The following is a 26,616-nucleotide window of genomic DNA, read 5'->3' as shown; positions in this document are numbered from 1 at the left end:
GCTACACATACTGCAGGTTCTGGCTTTAAATAATAGGACACTTACCTGTGGTGGAGTCCAGCAGTATCGGCACCCGCATCTGATGTTTCCATCAGCTGTCGGGTGCTGCTGCCACCATTGCGGCTAAGGGATCCCGTCAGTGTAGCCTACTGCTCATGCGTGAGGCCCGCTCCTCTCTCCTACAGGGCCGGCGGCTGGGGGAGGAGGAGGGAGCCCCGCGGTGACATTACGGGCCGCGGCCCAGACTCCCGGAAGTGGGAAAGAATACCTGTCAAAGACAGGTATCCTGTCCCCCCCCCCCCGAAAGGTGCAAATTGTGGCACCGGAGGGGGGGAGGAATCAGATGAGCGGAAGTTCCACTTTAGTATTCGGATTTTCGGACTAATGCATTTTTAACGAAACAAAATAAATGTATTTTTCAGATGAAATGCGAATTTCCAAAACAAAATATTTCAGTGTGCACATGTCTAATAATTATTGTGCAGGGTCACTTTAAATACTCGCTTGAAATATGCTATAAGAACAATTCTTCTACTTACTGCAAGATTCTTCATCTGAATTGTCACCGCAGTCATTTTGTCCATCACACCGCCAGTGATCTGGAATGCAGTTCTTATTTTTGCACTGGAATTCATGAGGACCGCAGGTCTTTTTGTCTGTAAATTAAAAATACATTACCTAGCAGCAATGGAGAAGTATATCTGAAATTCAAGTTACTCTTATGTAAAAGACTAGCAAGGCTGCACAAAACATAGGAGGTGGGCAGTGTAAAAAAATATATAATTTTCCCTTTGAATTCAAGAAGAATGACCTACACGGACTCTTCACAAGTGCTTGCTGCATTCTAAATTAATCTGAAGGACAGATTTTGTAAATGTAAAATACATAAGGCTCTGCTGACAAAGCTAATTTCCCTTGATTAGAATCCTTATTTTCGAAAAAGTGTCAGTTATCTTAACTTGTATCCAATGCTAATTTAAATGACAGTCACATGGGTGAAAATAAAGTCCCTAGAGCTGGTGTTAAAGCTTTGTGAATTGAGCTCATAGGCTTAGTTCACAAAACTTTCACACAGGGTTAAGGATTTTTATTTTAGCATTGTGACAATTTTTTTCACTTTTTTTTTAAAATGAGGGTACTTATCCAGGGGAGTTACCTTTGTCAACAGAAACATACGTATATTATGTTTACAGAATAGTTAATTTGAGTGTTACTAAAGGTAGATTTTTTTTTAAATTAAAATAAGATTCATGTTCTACTCACCTACTCTGTGCAATGGTTTTGATCAAAGTGGCCCCAAACTGCCTCTTCTGGGGTCCCCCACTGATGATTTTGGCACCTCCTTTTTTCATTTTTTCATGTGCCCCCATAGCAAGCCTCTTGCTATAAGGGCACACAGTGCATGCTCACTCCCGAGCACTGTGTGTCTATGGGAGTGACCGCTTCCTCCTCACTCCATTTGATTGACAGCAGCAGGAGCCAATAGCAGCTGCCTCAGTCCCTGTCTGAAGAGTAAGAGAGGGGAGAAGAGATGCAGCTATTCACATCACTGGATCTCTTCTCCCCTCTTTTCCCCTTTACAAAGAGAAGGGGGAGGACAGAAAGCTCTAAAAAATGTTTTACCTTTAATGCAGGGAACACATTAACCCTTTCACACCAACAGTATGGAGATATCCAACCTCACTGGACTGGGCTTTTTTGCGTGGGGGCGCATATATACGCGCATCTGTCTTTGTGCTGGGAGTGTGCCCAGCACAGAGACCAGGGTTTTGGTGGGAGCCCCAGGTCCCGTACTAATGATCAGTACCTGATTGCTGTGATAGCCTCTGATTGGCTATCAAAGTGATCAGTCACTGTGAAGCCTGCCCCTGTGTTTCTCTCTCTGTGAATGGAGAGGATATTGCAGAGATAAAAACAAAAAAACAACGGTGTGTAAAAAAAAATAGTAATAATAATAAATAAAGGAAATAATAAATAGCTAGATCCAGGCTTGATCAAGGTCAATGCCAGGGTAAGTTACTGTAGAGTCAAAGGTCAGGGTCAAAAATTATCACCAGTATATTTTGGGCAGTTTTTTTCTTTTAAAAAGAATTGCGGTGAAAAACCACAAAAGGGTTTGCAACCCCTTAAAGCTGTAATGGAAGCTGATTTCTATGCAAAGCTACACCAGATTTTGCACTCTCAATTTTAGTAAATCAACCCCCATGTCTTTCAGGATCTGGCTTTATGTACAGGTGCACAGGCATGCTGGAACAGCTAAGCACACTCTCCTGCATGCATGCTTGATCTAAGTGCAGATGGATTCCAAGAAGGAAACGCTACAGGAATTATCTGCCCTTACTCAAAATGACCACGGCCAAAAATGAAAGGGGGTTGTATTTCAAAGTAATTTATCAACAAAATAAAGCAAGTGAATGGATGGGGGAGTTTGCTTTGAATATTAAAAATTCATGAAATAGTGTTTTAGGTTTGTGGTGCTCAGATGCAGTGGAGTTCCGCTTTAATCAAATACTTTGAAGGAGTTTGCGCAAACCTTTGGCCACAAAGTGTAACATTTTTATTTCATGAATTGTACATGAAGCCATGGAAACATTTTATTTTTTTTGCCAAAAATGTTTGTTTTTCTGTACTCACGCTAAGTTATATGGTCATTTAAAATACATAGAGGTCAGCAGAGTTCTTCTTTAACTACCCCACATTTTGAATTATTAATTTAGCCTTTAATGGGTTTAATAAGTTGAACAAAGCTTCTACGCACATGCAAAAAGCAATTTGTCTAACTAATTAATGCTACAGTTCATGGAATGCTCGGCGTAACATAAATGAAATGCACACAACATATATTTAGTGATTTATTATATAAAAACAAGGATGAATGTATGTTTATTTTTCTTCAACTTCTGCTGGCTGCATGTAGTGTTGTTGTTTATGGCCTTCATTAAATGGTGAGCCAGTTACTAAAGTTATCATTAGAGGCATTTTTATGTTTCGCAAGTCCTTTTTATGCAAAAACATCTCTAAATTTCTACTAAAAATTAAGTGCAAGATAGAATTATTTACTGGAAAAAAGGAGAACAGAACGTCTAGTCTGCCAAAATATGACAACTTTGTGTTGTATAGCTAGCTGACTTCTTAGATATATCTTCAGTACAAAGAGACTTTAGTGATACAATTTCTTCACCCATTTTAACCAATCTCTTCATAGTTATAAAGCAGTGTAAGGCCTCGTACACACGACCGAGGAAATCGACGGGCGAAACACATAGTTTTTCTCGTCGAGTTCCTTGTTAGGCTTGTCAAGGAACTTGACAAGCTTGCTTTGCGTACACACTTTTAAGACAAAATCTCCTCGTTCTTAAACGCGGTGACATACAACACATACAACGGCAGGGGAAGTTTGATTCCACTGGCTAAACTCTTGGGGCTACTTTTGCTAATTTCATGTGTTTGCGTGTTAAATAAAAGTTTGGTAAGAGATGATTTGCACTTTTCAGTCTGTTACAGCTTGAAAAATGTGTTATCTCCATTACAAATGCTACTTTTACTCCCGTCTCATACTTTATTCTGAGCAAGCGCGGGTTTCTTAGCATACACACGCTCGAGTTTCTCGTCGGAAACCAGCCCGACCAGGAACTCGATGAGCCAATTTGAGACTCCCGTCGAGGAAATAGAGAACTTGCTCTCTTTTTGGCTCGTCGAGTTTCTCGACAGTTTCCTCGACGAAAATGTACACACGACCGGTTTCCTCGGCAAAAAAATATCTCCCAGCAAGTTTCTTGCTGGTTTTTGCCGAGAAACTCGGTCGTGTGTACGAGGCCTTATAAAATTGTGCTGACATTGGGTTTTCCATAAAAAAAAAAAAATCTCAGTCCTACAGAGGTTTAGTTACTTTAGTGTAGCTTGGGACCTTGTGTGGCCACCAGATACGCCCGCTAGAGCAGCCTTTCCTAAACATTTCACTCCAGAGGAACCCTTGAAATAGTTTCCAGTTCTCCCAGAACCTTGGCTAAAACCAATTCATTGGGTGCCAGTTGGAAAAATGCCCCTTACAGGCCAGTGGTCAGATTGTTTCCATTACAGTGGTGGCCAGAATGCCTCCCTTTTAGACAGCTCATGGGTGTTATACAACTGGCTCACACAAAACCATCCAGGCAACATCAAATGGGAGATAAATCAGCTACAACTCAAGAACCCTAGCAACAAACTCTAGCAGAACTTTGATTGAGAATAGCTGCAATAGAGAAATGTAAGTATTCTCATGAATTATTTTAGCTTGTTGGGAAAACTTCCTGTGACCAGGCCAAATCCCTAATCTTTCTATGAAGAAGAACAAAGGAGAAAGGTATTGCACATGTAGCATTGATAGTGGTAGGCTAGTAGGTATCAGATCCTGGTGCTAAACTGAAGCACCCAAGGATAGACAAATATCTCTTTATCCATCATTCTCAGAAAATATTCCCATCTATAGCTGTCCTATGTCTTATTTCTGCCTAAGTTAACTAGGTAACATAGGTAAGTTACAAAGTTAAATAGTTGGTAAGGCTGAATGAAGATACCAGTCCACCCAGTTCAACCTGTGATAGTGTGTGTGTTTATGTCAATACCAATTTCCTTATCCTTATACATGTATATTGCATATGCTAAGATGACCATCTAAGAGCTATTTCTAATTATTGACACTTCCCAATGACACAAAAAAAAACCTACACAGTCTAGGTTAACCACTTGCCGACCGCCGCCTGTAGATATATGTCGGCAGAATGGCTTGGCTGCACAAAGCAATGTACCCTGCCACGCGCTCCATGAGCGTGCCCGCGGGTCCCGCAGACTCAATATCCGCTGGGTACCCGCAATCGCCAAGGCATTTCCATTGTCTGCCTCATGACAGGACAGTGATCTACTGCTCCATGTCATCAGGAGCAGGGATCACTGTTGTGCCACTTTTAGCCCAGCCTTCCACAGTTAGAATCACTCCCTAAGACGCACTTAACCCCTTCCTCGCCCCCTATTGGTTACCCCCTTCACTATCATATATCCTTTTGAGAGTCTCTTCTGCAGGGATTATAAGTTTAATGCTTGTAGTAACCAAGGTCTTTGAGTCCCCTTATCAGCTTAGTTGCCCTTCTCTGGACTATCTCCCATTCCAGCACATCCTTCCAGAGGACTGGTGACCAGAACTACATGGCACACTCAAGATGCAACCAGACAATTTGTTTGTAAACCAATAGCATTATAGTTTTATCTTTTGAGTAAATATCCTTTTTTTAATGCCTGCTAATAATCTGCTTGCTTTGCTTGGCATTGCATGCCATTGCTGAGCCTGTGGTCTACTAGAGCCCCCAGATCCTTTTCCATCCTGCATTCCTCCAAAGGTCCCCCCTATAAAGTGACTTGCATTCATATTTTTAGCCCCCAAGTACATTACTTTACTTGATTAAACCTTGTTTGCCATGTAGTTGCCCACCCCTTAATTTTTTTAGGTCTTCTTGTAAAGTTTCCATATGTAGTTTCAGAAAAAAATATAGACCTTCAATAGTAGCATCACAATATTCACAAAAGAGATTTACATGTGCTGTATGTGTAGATGTGCTTTTTCTATTTTTATAAGCTTCAAGTGCTAGATACAACTAAGTTAGGGAAAAAAAGCATAAAGCTAACATTCCTTTAACGTTTTAGCTTCTGTATAGTCTGAATTTGTCTCAAAATTACATTGGGCCACATTGTACACACATATCAAAGAAAACAAGATCCACAAATAATGTCCTCCTCAATGCTCTGTTGTTTTGTTTTTTTCTATGCTATGTTAATGGACGAGTATCAACAGCTGATTTTTATGTTTTCAACATCAGTAAGGTAGCTCCGTGACAAAAGATTACATTTGTCTTCTGCATAATGGGATACAAAGGTTAATTTACTCTGCAACTCTTAATTAGTTGCTCAGACCTTTGACTCTCTTCTAATTGTGCAGCTAGATGATGTGTGCAGCAAAAGTAATGAATGACTACGACTATTCTTTTTTAGTCACAGTAGGTAACTAATTACTTTAACCAGTTTTGCAAAGTGTATAAAAACTAGTCACTGCTGAGGTTGAAATAGCTGATTATAGAGAGAAGTAGAACATGCATATTTATGAGGCTCTGTGTGGAATTTTTGATCAAACCTTATCTTATTCTATTACGTTCGGCGGGTAGCTCGTACGCAGGACACCTGGGCTCATTTGTGAAAACAAGAATAATGAATATACAGTAGAAGGAATGTCACTCCTTGGAAGCCATTCAGATGTTTCCTTTCTTTGTCTGATCTTCAATAGAAAAATGACAGCTGGATGCTGATTGGTGGGGTTTCTTTTCACTTGGTTTATACAAAAAGTCCACAGCTGGATTCTGACTACTTGTGAACTCAGAGCCCCCAACAGTTTGAATATTAAGTTGTAAGTGATAATTACATTGTTTTACTGACTTACTTATGAAAAAGTAACTATAAATCGAATCAATAAGATCTTATATAAGCTTCAACAGGTAATATAGTTCTAAAGGTTGTTTTCAATCTTTTTAAAGCCCAACTCTGGGAATCTTGAAAATGTTGCTTGTTTTAGTCTAGAGGAGAGCAAGACTGCTTACCCGATGTATGCTCCCTTGGAAGGTGGCACTTACTTTACTCCAGCAGAGGACTGTCCCTTTACTATAAAGCCTGCATTAGTCTTGAAGATGCCAGGACCCTAAACCACTGAAGCATAGGGGGAGAAAAGGCTGTAGGGACGAATATAGTCTTGTGAAGGAACAGAGGATTATGTAAGTAAATCTACTTTAACAAGTCCCCCCGTACTAAACAAGCAATTAGTTGCAGTATGGGTGCAGCCCCACTGCAATGGATAATTTTCAAGTTCCCTGGAGTTGGGCTTTACATTTTATTGCATTAAAAGTATACCTAGGGATCCTATCATGATGGCCCTTGTTTAGGCACTTCCTGTTAGGAGGTGACAATGGTCTACCAATTATGCTCCTGCATTGTCACCCTACCCCGTTCACCCATGGTGTAAACTACAAGTGGCTCTGTCAGCACACATCTTGCATGCTCTGCCCTTTGTCACGTTTTAAGAAGCATGTTAAATGCAGTGATATGTAACTAGTGGTGAGGTGAGTGCATATAGACAGGAAGTAGTCAAAAGAAGCCAGAGGAGTTTAGCAGCACTGAGATGCCACGAAGGATAAAAACATGTGAAATCAGTATACTTTTAAAAGAAAAAAAACATGGCAATTGTTTAATATACACAGGGGTTATTTAGTAAAACTGCATGGTGCAAAATCTGGTGCAGCTCTGCACAGAATTCAATCAGCTTCCAGGATTCATTCTATACAGAATAATATTGTTTTTACGTACCCTTGTAACTTTAATAAATTGTGATTTTATTCAATTTGGTATGTACTTGTACTAATTGCACCTATCCCATCACTCTACTCTATATTCTTTATTCCAGGATTTATTGTCAAATCCTAACTGAACAAGCTGAAGTTAGAAGCCTGTTTTGTAAATCTCCCCCACAGTACACTCACAAACTAAATGCCATCCATTGTTTAGATATACTTAGGGCTTGCTCACATCACATGCAGAGATCTGCTGCTTTCAGCACCAGATCAACATGGGTCTACGAAAGAGAGACCTTCATTTACACTGTAACGGAGCATAGGGGTGCAAAGTGGAGAGGTGCAGAAAAAAGCAGCAGCAGCTTCCTTTCCAAGAGACCACCACTTTCGTCATTCTTCATAAATTATTTTAGGGAATCTACAAGGTGTTGGTGACAGTGAGTCTGGCTTCATTGTGGATTCTCTACTGGAAGCTATGAAAAAAGTTATCTATAGAGGAAATCCGAAAGGGGTCACTGGTACAGGAGGTGAGTGCAATTTCCTTACTAGGTACACATAGAGCATAAAAAGCCTAAAGAGGATCCTACCTTCCCACACACACACACACACACACACACACACACACACACACACATGTGCACACAGTGGGGTTGACTTGCTAAAGGGAAATAAACTTAGCACTGTGCAAAGTGAACAGCCTGTTTGCCTTTAGTAAACCAATCTTTGTGTTGCTTAGAAGGACATGTCTCCTTTTCTTTCTTTTTATGTGGAAAAGTGAAACTACAACATATGAATAAAGTAGGGTTGATTTATTAAAGGCAAATAAACTGTGCACTTCGTAAAGTACAGTTGCTCCAGAGCTTAGTAATTGAGGTAAAGCTTCACTTAGCAAAAAATACCCAATCACATGCAAGTAAAATAAAAATAAAAAAACAGTATTTTTCTTGCACTTGATTGGATGATGGAAGTCAGCAGAGTTTCTTCTCTGGAGCAACTGCTTTTGCCTTTAGTAAGACAACCCTACTGTATTCATATGTTGGAGTTTCACTTTTCCACTTTTAAGGCCCCGTACACACGACTGGTTTTCTCGGCAGAATCCAGCAAGAAACTCAATGGGAGGCATATTCTGCCGAGAAAACCGGTCGTGTGTACACTTTTCGCCGAGAAACCCGTCGGGAAACTCATCGAGCCAAATAGAGAGCATGTTCTCTATTTCCTCGCAATGGGAAAATTTGGCTCAACGAGTTTTCTGACAGCTGAACAAGGAACTCGACGAGCAAAACGATGTGTTTTGCCCGTCGAGTTTCTCGGTCGTGTGTACGGGGCCTTAAAGAAAGAAAAGGAGACACGTCACTTCTAAGCAACACAAAGATTAATTTACGAAAGGCAAACTGTCTGTAAGGGAATTTGCCCCAGAGCTTAGTAAATGTATTGAAGGTTCACTTTCCATAAATACCCAATCAGATGCAAGGGAAATTTATAAAGTGTAACTTCCCTTGCAAAGTGAACAGCCTATTTTACTTTAGCTAATCAAGTTTGCTAGCCCAAATCATTTTTTTATAAAAGATGCAAGAGAATAAATCAATCAAATTTTAAGCATATAATCGTATTACTATTTTTTGGGTCCATTGATTCACATAACTTTATACTTTCTCTAAACTCAACAAAAGAGAACAATAACATTCATTAGCACGTCCAGTTGTTTGAATCAAGAGTTGAAAAGGCCTGGGGTTCATATCAAAGATCGGGCGGACACAAGGTCCTTGTCTAGTATACATACAGCTGCTAGAAATATGTTTAATGGTTAATACTCACCGCAGTTGGCCTCGTCTGATCCGTCGGCACAGTCAGAGTCCTCATCACACACCCAGAGTTTAGATATACAGTGCTTTGTAGTTTTACATTGAAAGTGGTCCGGGGAACAGCTATTTTCAGCTAGTAGAGAACAAAACAGGAGCAGAATTCATACATTTTAATAAGTGTACATTTTAATACAGAGCGCATCTTCTCCGGCTTCTCATTCAATGGGTATTAATGCAAAGATTCCATTAGACATACATTGAAATGCCGAACACTTTTTCTAAATCTCTCAAGAAGGTGACCAGACTCTGCAGTACAGTAATTACCTGTATTTTAGTAAGATAAGTACCTTAAATAATTCGTATAGATTTCCTCTAGTGTATAGGTTTTACACTGTGTGTAAAAGGAAATGAAACTTTAGAAGGAAATGATAATGTAAATGATTTTAAAGGCATGGTACATTTTTTTTTTTTTATAATAGATTTATTTTTAAAATGTATTGTAAAAAATCACCAATTTCAACGTGTTTTGCTCCGTGGCAGTGCAATTCAATATGAATGACACCCCAATGCACTAAGCCGCAGGGGTCTCCAAACTGTGGCCCTCCAGTTGTTCAGGAACTACAATTCCCATCATGCCTAGTCATGTCTGTGAATGTCAGAGTTTTACAATGCCTCATGGGACGTGTAGTTCCGCATCAGCTGGAGGGCCGTAGTTTGGAGATCCCTGCACTAAGGCAACAAACCTATGTTTGGGCCAAACTGCAAAGCATGGAATCGCATAAAATAATGTTGCCATGTGATATGTTACAAAAAAGCTACGGACCATTTACATTTGTGTTATGAGAGAAAAAGCATTAATGTACAGCATGCGTTCCTGCAACAGACGAGGATACACATTACATGCATCAATGCATAGCATTGCCAATCATTTTGAATAGCATGCTAAAGCAATAAGGCAACACACATATCAGAAGCTATGACTGAGAGCTGTGGGTGATAGTGTGCTGGGAAGGAACATGCAGTAAGTGTAGAACTTTAGGTTGCCAGGGGTACATACAGTATGTGTAGCAGCTGGGTATTAAAACCCACTTTTCTTGCATATATATGCTGCACTGTTGGCAAGATGTTAAAGCAGAGCTCCACCACTCAAAAGGGGAAACTCCACTTGTTTGCACCCCCCCCCCCTTCATTGCCACATTTTCCACTTTTTTTGGGGGGGGGGGCAGGTACCCTGTATTAACAGATGCATGCTCTCACTTCCGGGTAAGATCGCCAATCGTGATCTACGACATTTCCCACCCTCCTCCTCACCCCGCTGCCTTCTGGGACACACACAGATCCCAGAAAATGGTGGGACCATTCAGAAAGCACAGCATGACTCGCACAAGCCTAAGGCCTCGTACACACGACAGAGTTTCTCGGCAGAATTCGGCGAGAAACTCGGTCAGAGCCTGATTCTGCCGAGAAACTCTGTCGTCTGTACACTTTCGGCCCGATGGAGCCACCGAGGAACTCGTCGAGGAAATAGAGAACATGTTCTCTATTTCCTCGTTGTTCTATGGGAGCTCTCGGCCCGCCAAGCTCCTCGGCGGCTTCAGGGCTGAACTGGTCGAGGAACTCGATGTGTTTGGCACGTCCAGTTTCTCGGCCGTGTGTACGGGGCCTAAGGGTTTCACTGCCGGTTTCCCCTACTTACAATTCTATGCCGTCGCCTGCACCCAAAACCAATTGACGAATTGGCTCAGGGTGCTGACATCACGGGATCCCTGGACAGGTAAGTGTCCTTATATTAAAAGTCAGCAGCTACAGTATTTGAAGCAGCTTACTGCTTAGTTTTTTATATTGTTTTTTTTATAGACGGAGCTACAGTAATCTTTAGCCACTTCCCTACCCGCCCATAGTCATATGACGTCCACAGATGGGATATCCCATCGTGGGTGGACGTCACATGATGTCCTGGGCTTCCCGGCCATGTAGGCGCACACATGGCATTGCTAGGGACCCGGTGTGTGATGTCCGCCGGGCACCCGCGATTGCCCGCAATCACGGCAGGACCGTGGATCTGAGTGTGTAAACACACAGATCCATGTCCTGTCAGCGGTTAGGAGACCAATGTGTTTTCCCAGTACAGAGGAACACACATCGGTCTCCTCCCTTTGTGAGTCCCCTCCCCCTACAGTAAGAATGACTCACTAGGGAACATACTTAACCCCTTCAGTGCCCCCTAGTGTTAAACCCTTCCCTGCCAGTCAAATTTACACAGTAATCAGTTCAGTTTTATAGCACTAATTGCTGTATAAATGTGAATGGTCCCAAAAATGTGTCAAAAGTGTCCGATATGTCAGTCGCAATGTCACGGTCACAATAAAAATCGCAGATCACCGCCATTACTAGTAAAAAAAAAAAAAAAAAAAAAATGCAATAAATCTATTCCCTATTTTGTAGACGCTGTAACTTTTGCGCAAACCTATCAATATACACTTATTGCGATTTTTTTACCAAAAATATGTAGAAGATTACGTATCGGCCTAAACTGTGGAAACATTTTGGGTTTTTTTGGCGATTTTTTGGGGGATATTTATTATAGCAAAAAGTAAAAAATATTGCATTTTTTTCAAAATTCTCGCTCTATTTTTGTTTATAGCGCAAAAAATTAAAACCGCAGAGGTGAACAAATACCACCAAAAGAAAGCTCTATTTGTGGGTAAAAAAGGACGCCAATTTTGTTTGGGAGCCACATTGCACAACTGTGCAATTGTCAGTTAAAGCGACGAAGTGCCGAATCGCAAAAAGTGCTCTGGTAAGGAAGGGGGTCAATTCTTCTGGGGCTGAAGTGGTTAAAGCAGTTCTATCACTTGAATTAAAATGTCAATAGCATAGTTCTCTACTGGGTTCTGGAATGATGTAAAGGTTGGTGGGAAGCACCACTGAAGTGGGGGACGCAGGAGATTGATGCTCCTGGAAGGGTTGATTTCTGCAGACTTAATGGGAGAGATTTACTAAACTGGAGCACATAGAATGTGGTGCAGCTGTACATAGTAACCAACCAGCCTCTAACTTCAGCTTGTGTGCACCAGTTTTAGTAAATATCCCCTAATATGTCTGGATTACAGTGGCAATCACTGACACAGACAGCAAGAAGCATACGCTTTTACTTTATTTTTGCAGGGAGCTGTTTTTGGCGTTTTAATTTTAGCGAATGTTGATTTTATTTTCAAAACATTAAATATTTTCTGATTCAGTATTTCATGTAATGTAATGTTTCTATAAATCAGTGTCAACTTACGGCAGTCAATCTCATCTTCTTCATCCCCACAGTCATTCTGGCCATTGCAGCGTAAATTTAACGGGATGCATTTCTGCTTCTTAGTGCATTTGAACTGTCCTGACAAGCAGACATACGTATCTGAAAAGAAGTTGGTAAACCAAGATCAGTATTCTTCCTGTAATCTAAGGACCTATGTCTTTTGACCACATCACAACCTTCTCTGTCCCCATTAAAGTCAAATAGGGACATAAAAACATCTTAAGGCAGGCTGATGTAGTTTAAAAGGAGATCAAATATGAGGTGGTATCAAAAAGTTTCAAAACTAGTTTTGTAACATGCCAATAGATGGCAGCACAAGGCACAGGGAGCACCGATAAGCCCCTGTGTTAAAATACATCATCATGTGTACATCGGGAGCTGCGTAACTGGTGTTATTCTAACCACGTGCGTTATCATGTCTGGTATTCCAACTTGGACAGCAAGTTAGAACAAACATCAAACGTGAAATTCTGTGTGAAACTGAGAAAATCTGCCACAGGGACGTTTGATATAATTCGATAAGTTTACGGCGATACTGCATACGGCATACGGCGATACTGCAATGACTCGTTCGCGGTGTTTTGAGTGGCACGAGCGTTTGTTCTCCAATGATCATCATGAACAAATTGTCAAATGGTTTTGACTATTTTGGGGGTTCACCTCGTTCAGTCTTGCTGATCTCTCATTGTCTTCCGGTGATGTTCTTCAGCCTCGTACACACGACCGGTTTTCCTGTCAGGAAAACTGCCATGAGAGCTTTTTGCCGGGAAAACCAGCCATGTGTATGCTCCATCGCAGCTCTCTTTTTTCCCGCCAGATTCCCGGCGGCTTTTAACCCGGCTTTTTTTCTATGGGAAACACTGCAATGAAGCATACACACAGCCAGGATTCCCGACCAAAGCTCTCATGGCAGTTTTCCTGTCGGGAAACCTGGTCGTGTGCAGAGGGAAAAAGTTACCAAGCAGGTTCTCGGTTTTCCCCTCCTCTGTACGAGGCTTTCCACTCTTTAAGTGCATGTGCCACTCAAAACACCTTAAATGACTCATTGCAGCATGAGTGTTGTTGGCATCATTGCTGTCCATGATAAAACAGCATATGTGGTAACAAACATGGTCAGAATAGAACCAGTTGCACAGCTCCCGATGTACCCGATAGGACGACGTATATTGGCACACTGACCTATGAAGGTTGGTGCTCCTTGTGACTGTGCATGCAGCCTTGTGTTGCCTTTTGTTAGCATGTTACAAAACTAGTCTCAAAACTTTGTGATACCGCCTCGTACACCTTTTAAAGAACTTTATCTGTGAAGTGTCTCAAAATGAAGGAGGAATGCACCTGAAAGCAAGAAGCATTTGCCAATTTACTTAAGCCCAAAGCCAGATGACACAGGCCATCAATCCGAGTTGATTGTCTTTTCAAGTGTCATATTTATTTGACATAATCACCTACCACAGTTGAGTTCATCAGAGTTGTCTCCACAGTCATTTTCTCCATCGCAGATAAAAGCTGGGAGGGCACAGAGTCCACTGCCACACTGGAACCTTCCTGGCTGGCACTTGAACTCAGCTGTCAAATTAGAAAAAAGTACCGTCATATATGATATAGGACTTGACTCAAGTTCCTTAATAATTTCCAATTAATAAAGAGAAATAAAGCAATATTTAATAAGTAGTATAATGGTTTGGCTTCAGTTTGTACAAGGTTTTAGTGCTGTTTTTTTCAAAACTCTCAGGTGGACAGAGATAATGGAAAGGAGATCTCATTGTTGAGGTGTCCAAGCCATAAAAGAAGCCAGGGTCTGGCTTTGCCCATCAGACCCTGCCTATAACCGTACTAACCCTTGAAGAGTGGTTAAAGGTAAAGTATGTCCAAAGCTTTTTTGAGTATACTTCTCATGTGGGTAACAGGAGTGCACTTAGTTCTGCACTCCTGTGACCCTGGTTTATCCCACAACTAGCTAAAGCCTGCTCTTGGCTGACATCACAGAGCCGGTCCAAGCTCTTCAGGGATCTTGTTTCTCGGCAAAAACCAGCAAGAAACTTGCTGGGAGATATTTTTTTGCCGAGGAAACCGGTCATGTGTACATTTTCGTCGAGGAAACTGTCGAGAAACTCGACGAGCCAAAAAGAGAGCATGTTCTCTATTTCCTTGACGGGAATGGAGAAAATTGTCTTGTCGAGTTCCTCGACAGCCTAACAAGGAACTCGGCGAGGAAAACGATGTGTTTTGCCCGTCGAGTTTCTCGGTCGTGTGTACGAGGCTTCAGCCTCTCAGTGTGCCGTTGGAAGACTGAGCCAGTCGTTCCCATCCCCTGCACAGTCCGGCTCTCCAGTGAGCGCTGGAGAGACAGTCACTGCTCTGTGCTCAGAGCAGACCAAAGAACTGAGTGATCAGTAGTCTTTGATTACCCAGTTCTCAGTGTAGAGTTGGCAGGGGACAGATGCAGCATTGAACCAAAGTGAGTATGAATATTTATTTCTTTAAATCCTGCACTCTTTTAAGCTTAATTTATAAAATACAATTGGAATTTAAAAGGACTGGATTTTTTTCTTACAACTAATGGTATCTACAATAATAATTATAAATTGATTTTATGGAAATGTTTTCATCCGGGGACTAAATGTGACTCCCTTTGGGGGTCAGGAAAGATTTTTTTTTTCTAGCAAATCGTAACATTGATCAGAGTTGCCCAGGAGCTTTGTTTTATCTTCCTCTGCACCTTGGAGTTTACTGAAAGTTGTACTTGACATTTTGACTTTGATATTTGTATTCTTTCTAATCAACTCTGAATCAGCATCAGCTGCTACAACGTGCAATTCTTTTCAGTTCTCTTTTCTTGTGTAGTTTACCTTTGCTTTCAAGAAAAAGTCCACTTAGAGTTTTAAATTTTAGCTTTTGGTTGATGCTAAAATTTAAAACCATCTAATAGTTTCTAATACCTCCCGGCGATTTTGGTAGAGATCTCTGCACTTGAGTTCCAAACTTTGCACAGCTGCTATTAATAATTTGAATGTACTTTTTATTATGAAAAAATAGAACAGGTTAAGTTTAAATACCACACGGTAAGTCAGAACAGAATAAGGTACTATGCTGCTTCAGCCCTTAGGAAATATACATTGTGGGGGGAAATTTGCAAAAACTGGAGTAGCTACACATAGTAAGCAATCAGCGTCTAACTTCAGCTTGTTCAGTTAAAGTGAAGCTAAATCCCAATCCTTTATAGCCAATGGATCTAGAAGATAATTGGTTGCATGCACAGCTTCCCCAGATTTTGTTTGCACCGATCTTAATGAACTCCTCTCTATATGTCCAAACATTTTGTACACCTGGCCATCACACCAATAACAGGTTTCTAGACATTCCATTTCAAAACCATGGACATTTTTTAAGGAGTTGCCAAATACCCCTAAATAACAGCCTCCGCTCTTCTTGGAAGGCACTACAATGTTAGAATGTTAGGTCTGTGGAATGTCTGCCCATTCAGTCAGTTTGTATGTTCAGGTACTGACATTAGACAAGAAGTCAAGGCTTACAATATGCAATTCAGTTTAGCTCAGAGGTGTTAAGGGTTGAGGCCAAGGCTCTGTATAGTTCATTTAAGTTCTTTCAGATCAAACATGTTGAAGTCATGGCAGTACCATCTTAATGCAAGGGCACTCTTGGGCACTGTCCAGGGGCCCCAGGTACATGGGGGCCCCACAATAATCTTGCATTACATCATATTTGCCAACGGTCCCAGATATGCTGGGACAGTCATGCTTTTTACTAAACTGTCCCGATATGGTCATGTGCCGGGAAGCGTCCCAGAACCTATACTGTGCCCTCCTGATCCCAGTGTTGTATCCTCCTGACCCCCCCCCTCGTACTGTGTCCTTCTGCATTCCCCCTGTACTGTGCCCTTTGTGTTGACTAGTCTTTGATTTAAGGAATGTTTTCCTTTTGTAAAATCGATTTTATTGAAAGCACTAATGAATATATGTTTAATTATATCAACTATTTATACACTATTTCTTGAAAGTAGGTGTGTAAATTGGGGAAAGCTGGTGGGGCCTCAGTGCATTACTTTGCCCAGGGGCCCATGATGCTATTAAGGTGGCCATGAGTCCTGGCTTACAACTGGAAATTGAGTTTAGCTCAGAAATGTTGAGGGTTGAGGTCAAGGTAATGCATAGGCCATTCAAGTTCTTTCAGATCAAACAAGTCAATCAGGGGAATTCATAAAGAGTGTCTATGATACTCTTCAGAATTCTACTGTGCCTCCCAAATACAAATGTTGATGCAAGTGACAGATTTGTGTACCTGTTGGAAGCAGGTGCCTGGGTGGCTAGAACCTGAGACATTTTCTCCCCATCAGGTCTACTCCCCTTGTGATTGACAGCAGCCAGTGGACAGATCCAAAGCCAAAATAATAATGGATACAGAATCTGTTCACTGCCTGCTGGAACTAATGTTTCAGCTTCTCCATTAGGCTCCCCTCACTGGCCAAATTTAAAGGGTTATACCTCCAGAAATGTGTTTAGGGCTTTATTGAATTCCCCCACTGTCTTTATAGACCTGGTATTGTGTACCCGGGCACAGTCATGCTGGAACAGAAAATGGCCTTTCCCAAACTGTTGTCACAAGGTTAACAGTCCACATTTCTCTAAAATGTTTTTGTATGTTGTTGTGTAGTACCCTTTACTGAAAATACCTGAACTCAATAACTCTGAGGTGTTTTCATGTGCTTTTGACCCTATAGTAGGTGTGATGGACAGCTGTCCACAAACATTTTACAGAAGAAAAAAAAATCCAACAGGTTACTCTGTTAGGGCCCCCGATCTAAACCTGCAAACTTTGCTGTGTCTGGCAATTTCTCTTCTTAATAAGCCACCTGGAATGCTTTACAGCTCCCTAGGTAAATTCCTTGATCGATTCTGCCTTGAATCTTGTTTGTCATGAACTTTGAACTTATTGCTCCTCAAATAAACTTTCTATTTATGACATGCCTTTGCACGTCCTGTTTTCCCAGATTATTGTGCTGCCTCCAGCTAATATCTCACTCTTGTCAATCCTGCTGCCATCTGTATATTCACTTGTTACTGACCTTTGGCTAGTTTACTGACTACATTTTTGCTTATCTCTACCTGATATATCTGCTACTGGACAGCGGCTTGCTCACCGCCTGATGGGGCGATTCAGAGGAACGCGACCTGGTACTCTTATGCAACAAAACCCATCTCCACCATGGGGTTAGGTGACCAGATTTTTTAAATTAAATCCGGGGACATATTTTTTCTTTACTATTAATGACAACAATCAGCGTTTCCCTCCTTGTTGCCGCCCGCCTCACAGCCTCTCAATTCTTACTCTCTGGGCCCCGGCTACTACTGGGTGGGGGGCGGAGGAAGATCACTCCGCCAGGGAAGGCAAGGAGATAGGCAGGTGGCTGGCCAGGATTTGAGCCAAGGCAGAAGAACATGCGAGCGGAGCTGAATGGGCATGAGCCCAAAACTAAAGAAATATTCCCTCCGACCAGCACATGATCATCAGAAAGGGGCACAGATAATGGAAAAAATACAACCCCCCTATGCTAGTAGGCACGGCGGAGTGGGGGGTGTAATTCTAATTTTTTTATTTTAATTCTGCAATGACTGTCTTTGAAATTGCCCCTGCCCCTTATTAAATCCAATCTGGGGACAAAACCAGGGACAGACTTGGTCCGGGGACAGTGTCCTTAATCAGGGGACAGTCCCCTAAAACTGGGGATGTCTGGTCATCCTAACATGAGGAGCCTGGTTAATGCTTAGACTCCGCATTTCAGGTGATCCTGTATCATCTGCCAGAGTGATCTGCGTCTGCACTTATTAGCTGGTCAGTAGGTGCCTTATTACTGCTATAGCTACTGGTCTCTTAGCCTGACCCCTGACCGTGACATAGTTAGACCACCAGATCTGTGACTCAAATGTCAGTTTATGTAGGACGTAAAACACTATGACGAGCCAAGAAAAATGAAGTTCAATGCTCGGGCATGCGTCGACTTGATTCTGAGCATGCGTGGATTTTTCTCCGATTGAATTCCACACAGACGATCGGAATTTCCTATCATTTTTTTTTCCATCGGAAATTTTTTTATTTTTTTTACACCGATGGAAAAAAGTCAGATGGGGTTCACACACAATCATTGTTTCCGATTAAAAAAGTCCATCTGACTTTTTTCATCGGAAAAAAACAATCGTGTGTACACGGCATTACAGACTGCTGCACTATTCCCAAATTATGACTTAACAGAGCAAGAATCTTGGTGTGTACATGGCCTGTGCCTATATCTCTTCCAATTCTAAAATGGCAACCCCAGCAAAACCAAGCAAAAGCCTTGTCAACAGCATAGACTAATGCATTCTCCACTACATCAATATCAATAGGAAAAAAAAAGCCTTTTGTTTTCATTGCTATTAAGAAACATATTGCTGGCATGCCAACATAGAAGCTTTACGTTTGTTATGCCAATTGTCATTCCCATTGCATGCCAACAACAGAACCCAAATGTAAAACATCCTGAGTAATTAACCAATGTGTCCCATTTTTGAAGTGTAAATCCTGTTCATGTTTAATTTAGTTGCCTTTTCTCTAGCAGGTAGAGGAGTGTGAAGTAGTTTGCATTCTGAACTTTTTTGCACATTTTACAGAACTTGGCATGGCAACAGCTGGTGTGCTGTTAATTAGTTCATAAGCGTGAACTTCATGCATGTACTGTGCTACATAACAGGACATACTGTAAATATTTGTTATCTCTGAATTTTAGATGTAATTTAAAAGTTAGGTTATGATACCTTGCAACATTACAGGAATACTTTCATAGTCAAAGGTGCAGGACACAATGTAGGGCACCATCATCAGAAGTAATATGTGTAAATTAAAAAGTAATAGCAGCTTACTAAAATGACTGTTATAATTATGTTGATGACTTATGCAGAAAAAAAAACTTTTGGCCAATCAGAAAAATTGATTTTATGGAAATGTTTTCATCCGGGGACTAAATGTAAAAGCTTGTGGCATGTGCTTTGTACAGAATATGCAAAACAGTGTCCTACATTGCACATGGTTTATAAATCTCGACCCCTAGTGGGGGAGCACAGAGGCTTAGTGGTTAGCACTCCTGCCTTGCAGCATTGGGGTCCTTCTTTCAATTCCCAACCAGCACACTACCTGCATGGAGTTGGCATGTTGAGTTTGTGCCTACATGGGTTTCTGCCAGGTATCCTGGTTTCCTGCCATACTCAAAATACAAGCTGGTAGGTAAATTGGCTCCCAATTTGGCATGTGTATGAATGTGAGATAGGGACCTTTGATTGCAAGCTCTTTAAGGCTTCATGTACACTGGCTTACTTTTACAGTGGCTGCAGGGAAAACTCAAACGCGGCAAAATGACGACAACAATGCTGCGCGGTTTTGTTTCATTTTTGCAACATTTTGCATTTTCCCATGGCCGAATATCAAAGCATTCCTATCCTAAATGCGATTCTTCTGCTTCCAGGAGAGGGAGGTTGAAGCTCACCTAAACGTGGCAGCTCTTAAACGCCTATGTGCACATTGACATATAGGCTTTTATGGAGTTGAGTTTAGGAGCATTTGCGAATTGGATGTGGGTTTACTGCATCCAATTCATATGACAGGGGATTGTGACTGACTCTCAATGGAGCTGGTTCACACATCTCCGGAGTGGCCGCGGAGCGAATTGCACAGGAGTCCAGTGTGTTTGGCACTGTTTTAGGTCCAAATTCAGGCAAAAATACAGGCCTGCTATCAGCCACATACATTTTTAGGTAAACCCAGCCTAAATAATAATGTAAAAAAAGTAAAATTGGTTTAAAAACATAAAATAAAACTGACCCAAAGCCATTACAAAATACCTCTAAAACAAAATTTACTATTAGCAGTAATACAAAAGATACACTTACGACACTCTGGGGGCTCATCTGATCCATCGCCACAGTCATCTACCGTGTCGCACTTCCACCAGAAGGGAATGCATTTATCTGTATTACACCGAAACTAAACCAAAAATACAGAAGTTTAAGGTTAATTACATCCTCAGTTGTTGCTACCAACGGTCATTGTTTTAAATCTCTCCACCCAACCTGTGTTAAGGTTTTGACTGTTTAATGTGAATATTCTTTGTCAGTTCAGAATACAGAAATTATTGGAGTGTTTCAAAGCCGCAATTCCTTTGAAGTTCTTAACAGAGCATTTCTCGATGAATCTAAATGTGACAGACGTTCCGTAGTTAGCTAAACCTGTTATGAGCAAAACTGTGACTGTTCTGCTCATTGGAAATGAATGTGTCAAGACCCCACAAAACAATCTGAGATGTGTCCCGAATCAAACGTGCCACTTCTATCGCCTGGCTGTATTACTTATGTAAATCTGGCTATCATAGGTATGAATTTCTCAAGCTTTCAAGAAGTAATCAGCCCTGCATTTGTAATTTGGAGCTTTTGTATCGCCATTCTGCATGAAACTGCAAGGGGGTGGTGAAACATCCTCCGTTAGGAAGAAACTTGTAAGTTTCCAAAAGTCCACTGAAGTCATCTAGGGTTTGCAACCAAAGATTACAGAACTTCATGACTGAGGTGAAAGCTGAAATCCAGCTTGATATTCAGGCTTGCTAAGTTGTACAGGCATCTCTCCTGTACTGAAACAGCTTACTCTGATTTCACTGCACACTCTGAGCTTCACACAATGGTGTCCGTTTATGAAGCAGTGAAATCTATTCACTGCTTCGTTCTCCGGCATTCACAGTGAAGATTTTTCTCCTCTGTGTGCCAGTTTATGAAGCAGAGTAGATCGCTTCATCCTTGGAGGAGTGAAGTGATCTCCCAACACTTCAAACAGTGGAGAACGGCCGTGATACTGGAATCAGTATGAGATGTCAGTTTATTGAGCGGTGATAGATTATCACCGATCAGTATACTGACATATGGCGTGGGTAATGTAATTAAAATAAACGAGTCCCCCTTTATAATATATACATGTATACACACACACACATTGTATATACATGTAAATACACACACATTATATATATATATATATATATACAGGTACACATTATATATATGTATGTATACACATAAATATTACAGGGGGGCATGGTTACAGTGTTGGGGGGTCAGAACGAGGTAGAAGGAAGTTAAAAATCTTCCTCCTTCCTCCTCAGAACCCCCGGGATTCCCTCTTCACTCCCCGCTTCACCACCTCTGAGCTGGTGAATCGGGGAGGGTGAATTCTGACTCAGATCGCCAGTGAAGCTCTCAGATCACAGCTTCATAAACTGGCCGTTACTGTGTCAGTCTATGAGACTTCTCTGTGTGTAGAGATGATCGGCGGGAGAACAAGTTCAAACACTTCTCCCTCTGATTATCTCTGTTTCATAAACTGTTTATGGGCTGTGATCAGCAGTGATCCTTGGGATCACCGCTCTTCACTGCTTCATAAACGGACACCATTGTGCACTAGAGCCCACCTTAGTTCCTGGCTGGAGGACACCCAGCATTATCTATCTATCCTTTTCCTACCCAACCGTACTGTCTCTGGCCCACTACTTTCATTCATTAGAATTTTAGTTATTTCATGGAGACTTACCTAGGGATGTTTGCATCCAAATGTAATGACGGTAGGAATGCACACTTCCTCACACTGACACCCCCTATTGAGGCATTTAGGTTTTTGCATATCTGCTTCCAAGAGCTAATCTACTGCTTGCATCAAGACTCATGTCACTTAAAGTGAATGTAAAGGTTATTTTTGTTTTAATAACCAACATGTCTATGCAAGGGTTTTGCACAGAGAGTAGCCCTGATCCTCCTCTTCTGGGGTGCCCTGGTGGTGCTCCTGGCTCCTCCTCTTAATTGGGTGCCCCCACATATAGCCACTTTCCATAGGGGCACTTGTGTGTCCATTGACACAGACAGTAGGACTCAGGCCAGCCCCCCTGACCCCTGCTCGAGAGTCACTGGATTTGATTGACCATAGCCAATGGCTCTGGCTGCTATCAATCTATCCAATGATGACGGAGACATCGGCTGGAGTTGCTGGGCTTGTGCACGGCGCTGATGAACCATCGGCCCTGATGAAGGGGGTTATCCCATGAAATACGCAGGTCATGTACCCAGATTTTACAGTTGGGATAACACCCTGGATAACCCTACTGTAACTGTTTTTAACTAGTTTTTTTTACAATCAATTATGTGTATTTATAGAATAAACATATGTTTTTTTTATATACATTTTGATGATTTGTGTTTTCATTAGACCTTGCAAGGTGCATGTAAAGTCCCACCTTATTTTGTTCTAATATGGTATATGTCTATGTTGGGATGGTACCACAGTAAGGACATAATTGTCTCATACGTGTCCCCTGTACCTGTTTACTATGTAAAGGCAGAAGGTTTTTATTTACCTTACTGCATTATATGGACTGCAGAAATAAGTTCAGCCCAGTGAAGAATAAGGCCCCTTTCACACTAAGGCGTATTTCAGGTCTTTTAGCACTAAAAATTGTGCATAAATAACGCCTGAAATACTCCTGCCCCAGCATTCTTAATGTGAATGAAATGAAAATCTCCTGCAAGCAGCATCTTTGGAGCGATGTGTATACCGCTCATTCACCGCTTCTTCCCATTGAAAACAATGGGACACCAAGGTAATGCCGTGTGCAATGCACCTCTACAGAGGGGCATTGCGGGCGGTATTAACTATTTTTCGGCAGCTAGCGGGGGTTAATACCGCACCGCTAGTGACCGAATAACGCAGTAATTTTTTGGCAATTCCGACGGTATAGCGCTGCACATACTGCCCCAGTGTGAAAGGAGCCTTATTGCCAAAAAGCTTTGCATCAAATATTGTTTTCATTTTCCCATAGTTGTACGTGTATCAAAAAAAAAAAAGACAAAATTGAGCAGCAAGTCTTCATTCCTATGCAAAATAAGTATATCTTGTGATCATATTATTCATATTCAGAACAAAATGGACTTTCCTTGCACCATAAATGGAATTTTTTTAAATGTTCCCCTAGAAGAGATATAAGATACAAGAAAACGTTTTAATGCATGGCATAGGGCTAGCATTGCTGAGCCCCGATAGTGTCACTTGGTAAACACTTTGCAAAGCAAATACAGCATTTCAGAGTTCTATAAACCCTGCAAAGGGAACCAGCACTTGACTCCATGGGGAGATTTCCTTGGAAGAAAATAAGACTTGTTATCAGTCTACTGAGGTATGTCAAAGCTATATATTAAAACCATCAATGAATATGACTCCTAGAACCATGCCCAAAGTAAGCACCATGGAGGAATGGAAGGATTTCTCTGCTGAGATGATTTTCTAAGAACAGACAGAAATAAAATAAAAGTGTAGCAGGTCGGTAAGAGACCTCGTTAATTTAATTCTGCTGAGCACTTTCTTTTTGGTGAGATTAGACTTTAAGAAAATTAGCAACGCAAAAGCAGAACACCTGCTTGAAGGATTTTGTTGCGCAGTTCAAATTATCCTGGAATTGCAAAAATTGATTCCAAGCAGTGGAACACTATATCATGGCAACAGAGCATTAGATCCAGAATGAAAAACATAAAATATTTATCCAATTTTAATGAACTTTTACAATTTTGCACATTAGAATGCAATAATTTATTTTAATCTTTTTTTTTTTTCTCTTTGTGGCATTAAAGAAGAGGAACACATAGCTCTTCTCTGTCTAATAAAATGTGCGGGTTGTTTTATTCCCCTGTAACTGAACACAGAGTGTAGCAGAGATTAAAATCATTGTTGTTCCAATATATTTTGTGTATGTATGGGAACTTGGATTACAAATCACAAAGTTTCCTTGCCTTCTGCACATGCTGGTTTCCTGTCCCAGGGGCCTTGAGCTGATCGTTTTCAGTGTTAAAATCACAGTTCCAATCTTGTAAAAAAGTGTTCTAAAGACACTGGGGCAGATCCTCAAAGGAATTACGCCGGCGTATCACTTGATACGCCGCGTAATTTCAAATTACCTGCGTCGTATCTTTAGTTTGAATCCTCAAACCAAGATACGAAGGCATCTGGGTTAGATCCGACAGGCGTACGGCATAGTACGCCTTCGGATCTTAGATGCAATACTTCGGCGTCCGCTGGGTGGAGTTTGCGTCGTTTTCTGCATCGGGTATGCAAATTAGCGATTTACGTCGATCCACGAACGTAGGCGCACAATCTTTCAGGATTCTAACCAAAGCCGGGAAAGTTACGGCGGCATAGTGTATCTCTGATGCACTGCACCCGTGCAGATCTCTGTGGATCTGCCCCTAATTTTTGTTGTTGGAAATTCTGACAGCAAATTTCCGATGGAGCCTACACACGGTCGGAATTTCCGACAAAATGCTCACATTCGAACATTTGTCTGATTGTGTGCATTAGGTTGGATTTGGATCTTCACATTACTGCTTGATGCCTTTTCCTTCGGAATAAATGGAAATGCATCAAAATGCATGTCATGGCATCAGGACATATGATAATGCATCAGCTTGTGCTGATGTGCATTATAATGAGGTGGACATTTAATAAAAGGTACATTGTAATTAACATTAAAAGGGAACTTAAAGGGGTTTTAAAGCCTTGCCTTTTTCACCTTAATGCATTCTATGGCATTCTAAGGCCCCTTTCACACTTGTGCAACTTTTCCTTTGACTTTGGACATCAGAGTCGCATGAAAAGTTGTACCCCATGATTTCCAATGATAACCATTAGACATATGCACACTAAAAAATTTTGATTTGGAATTTCGTTTTCGTCCAAAAAATAAATGTATTTAGTTACTCCTGAAATTAGTTTTTATTAATTTTGTTTTGTTAAAAAATGCATTTGTCTAAAAATCCGAATAAATTAAGGTCAAATCTGTCATTGAAGGCTTATGGTGTCTGTCGAATGTTCCAAGAAGACGGAGCAGCTAAACTGTACGATGCCGCAATTGTACATTTCCGGATGAATGTTTCCGCCTACAAGCTATAGTAGAATTCTAATGTTGTATGACTAGTAATAATTATATTTATTATTTATTATTACTAGTCAACCAACATTAGAATTCTTCTATAGCCTATGGGCCGAGCATTTGACCAGAAATGTACGATTGCGGCGTTATACAGTTTAGCTGGTTGTCGATTGGTCTTAGAACTTTCGACAGACACCATAAACCTTCAATGACAGATTCAACATTTGTATGTTTTTCGCTACTTTATCGAATCTTCGTCATTCATGTCGAATGGTTTACCCCAACACTGTCTCTATAATGTCGAATCTTTTCTCTCTATGTAGAATAATCTTGGACTAATAGAGTTAAGGTTAGGCACATTCAACCACAGGTTCGATACACACAGATTGCTATTGTCAGCATCATGTCGAATCTCTTATCTATATCGAACTGTTGTAGTAATGAAAATGAAAATAAAGCATTTTTTTATGTCGGATCTTTCGGATTTCGGATTCTGTATGTTCGTTTTAGTTTGTTAAAACGATAACGAAAATACCCGAAATTCGGACGAAAATGCATTCGGACGAAAATGAATGCACATGTCTAATAACCATTCACATCTTTGCGACTTCAAGTTGCAATGACTTCAAAGTAGTCCCTGTACTACTTTGGTCTGACTTTGATGTGAGTTGAGATCCATAGACCGCAAGTTTACACAGGCATTCTCTGAAATCGTGGCAAAATCGTGGCTGAAATAATGCTGCAAAATCGCGTGACAGTGTGAAAGGGGCCCGAATATCCCTTGCCTCTGAAGCCTGATCCACTGTCAGATTGAACTCCAGAGGCTACTGACAGCTAGTGAGGAAGAAATGCAATGCCTCCTCACCACCTGTTTTACTAGATTTTTTGGGAATTTCGGTTTTGTCCAAAAAATACATTTATTAAGTTACTCCCGAAAATAGTTTTTTATTAATTTTGTTTCATTAAAAAATGCATTCCTCTGAAAATCCGAATTAATTAAGGTTGAATCTGTCAATTGAAGGCTTATGGCGTCTATCGGATGTTCTAAGAAGATTCGACGAAGCAGTTAAACTGTATGATGGCGTGATCGTACATTTCTGGTCGAATGCTCCACCCACAATCTATAGTAGAATTCTAATGTTG

At 41.0% G+C, this 26,616-nt stretch overlaps 1 protein-coding gene across 1 annotated transcript in view; it reads right to left on the bottom strand.

Annotated features, from left to right (window-relative positions):
- The window catches only part of LRP1B (LDL receptor related protein 1B), a 1,757,966-nt gene that overhangs the window by 161,475 nt on the left and 1,569,875 nt on the right, over positions 1 to 26,616 (bottom strand). Inside the window, exons 63-67 of the mRNA XM_040358043.1 lie at positions 20,411 to 20,504; positions 13,923 to 14,039; positions 12,453 to 12,572; positions 9,180 to 9,299; positions 540 to 656 (exon numbers count right to left, since the gene is read on the bottom strand). Coding sequence (XP_040213977.1) covers positions 540 to 656; positions 9,180 to 9,299; positions 12,453 to 12,572; positions 13,923 to 14,039; positions 20,411 to 20,504 — 568 coding nt within the window. The remainder of the gene's footprint in view (positions 1 to 539; positions 657 to 9,179; positions 9,300 to 12,452; positions 12,573 to 13,922; positions 14,040 to 20,410; positions 20,505 to 26,616) is intronic.

This window comes from Rana temporaria, chromosome 6 (assembly GCF_905171775.1).
Source record: "Rana temporaria chromosome 6, aRanTem1.1, whole genome shotgun sequence".
NCBI lineage: Eukaryota > Metazoa > Chordata > Amphibia > Anura > Ranidae > Rana > Rana temporaria.
The sequence above is the reverse complement of the archived record's forward strand: the minus strand, read 5'-3'. Positions and strand labels throughout refer to the sequence as shown.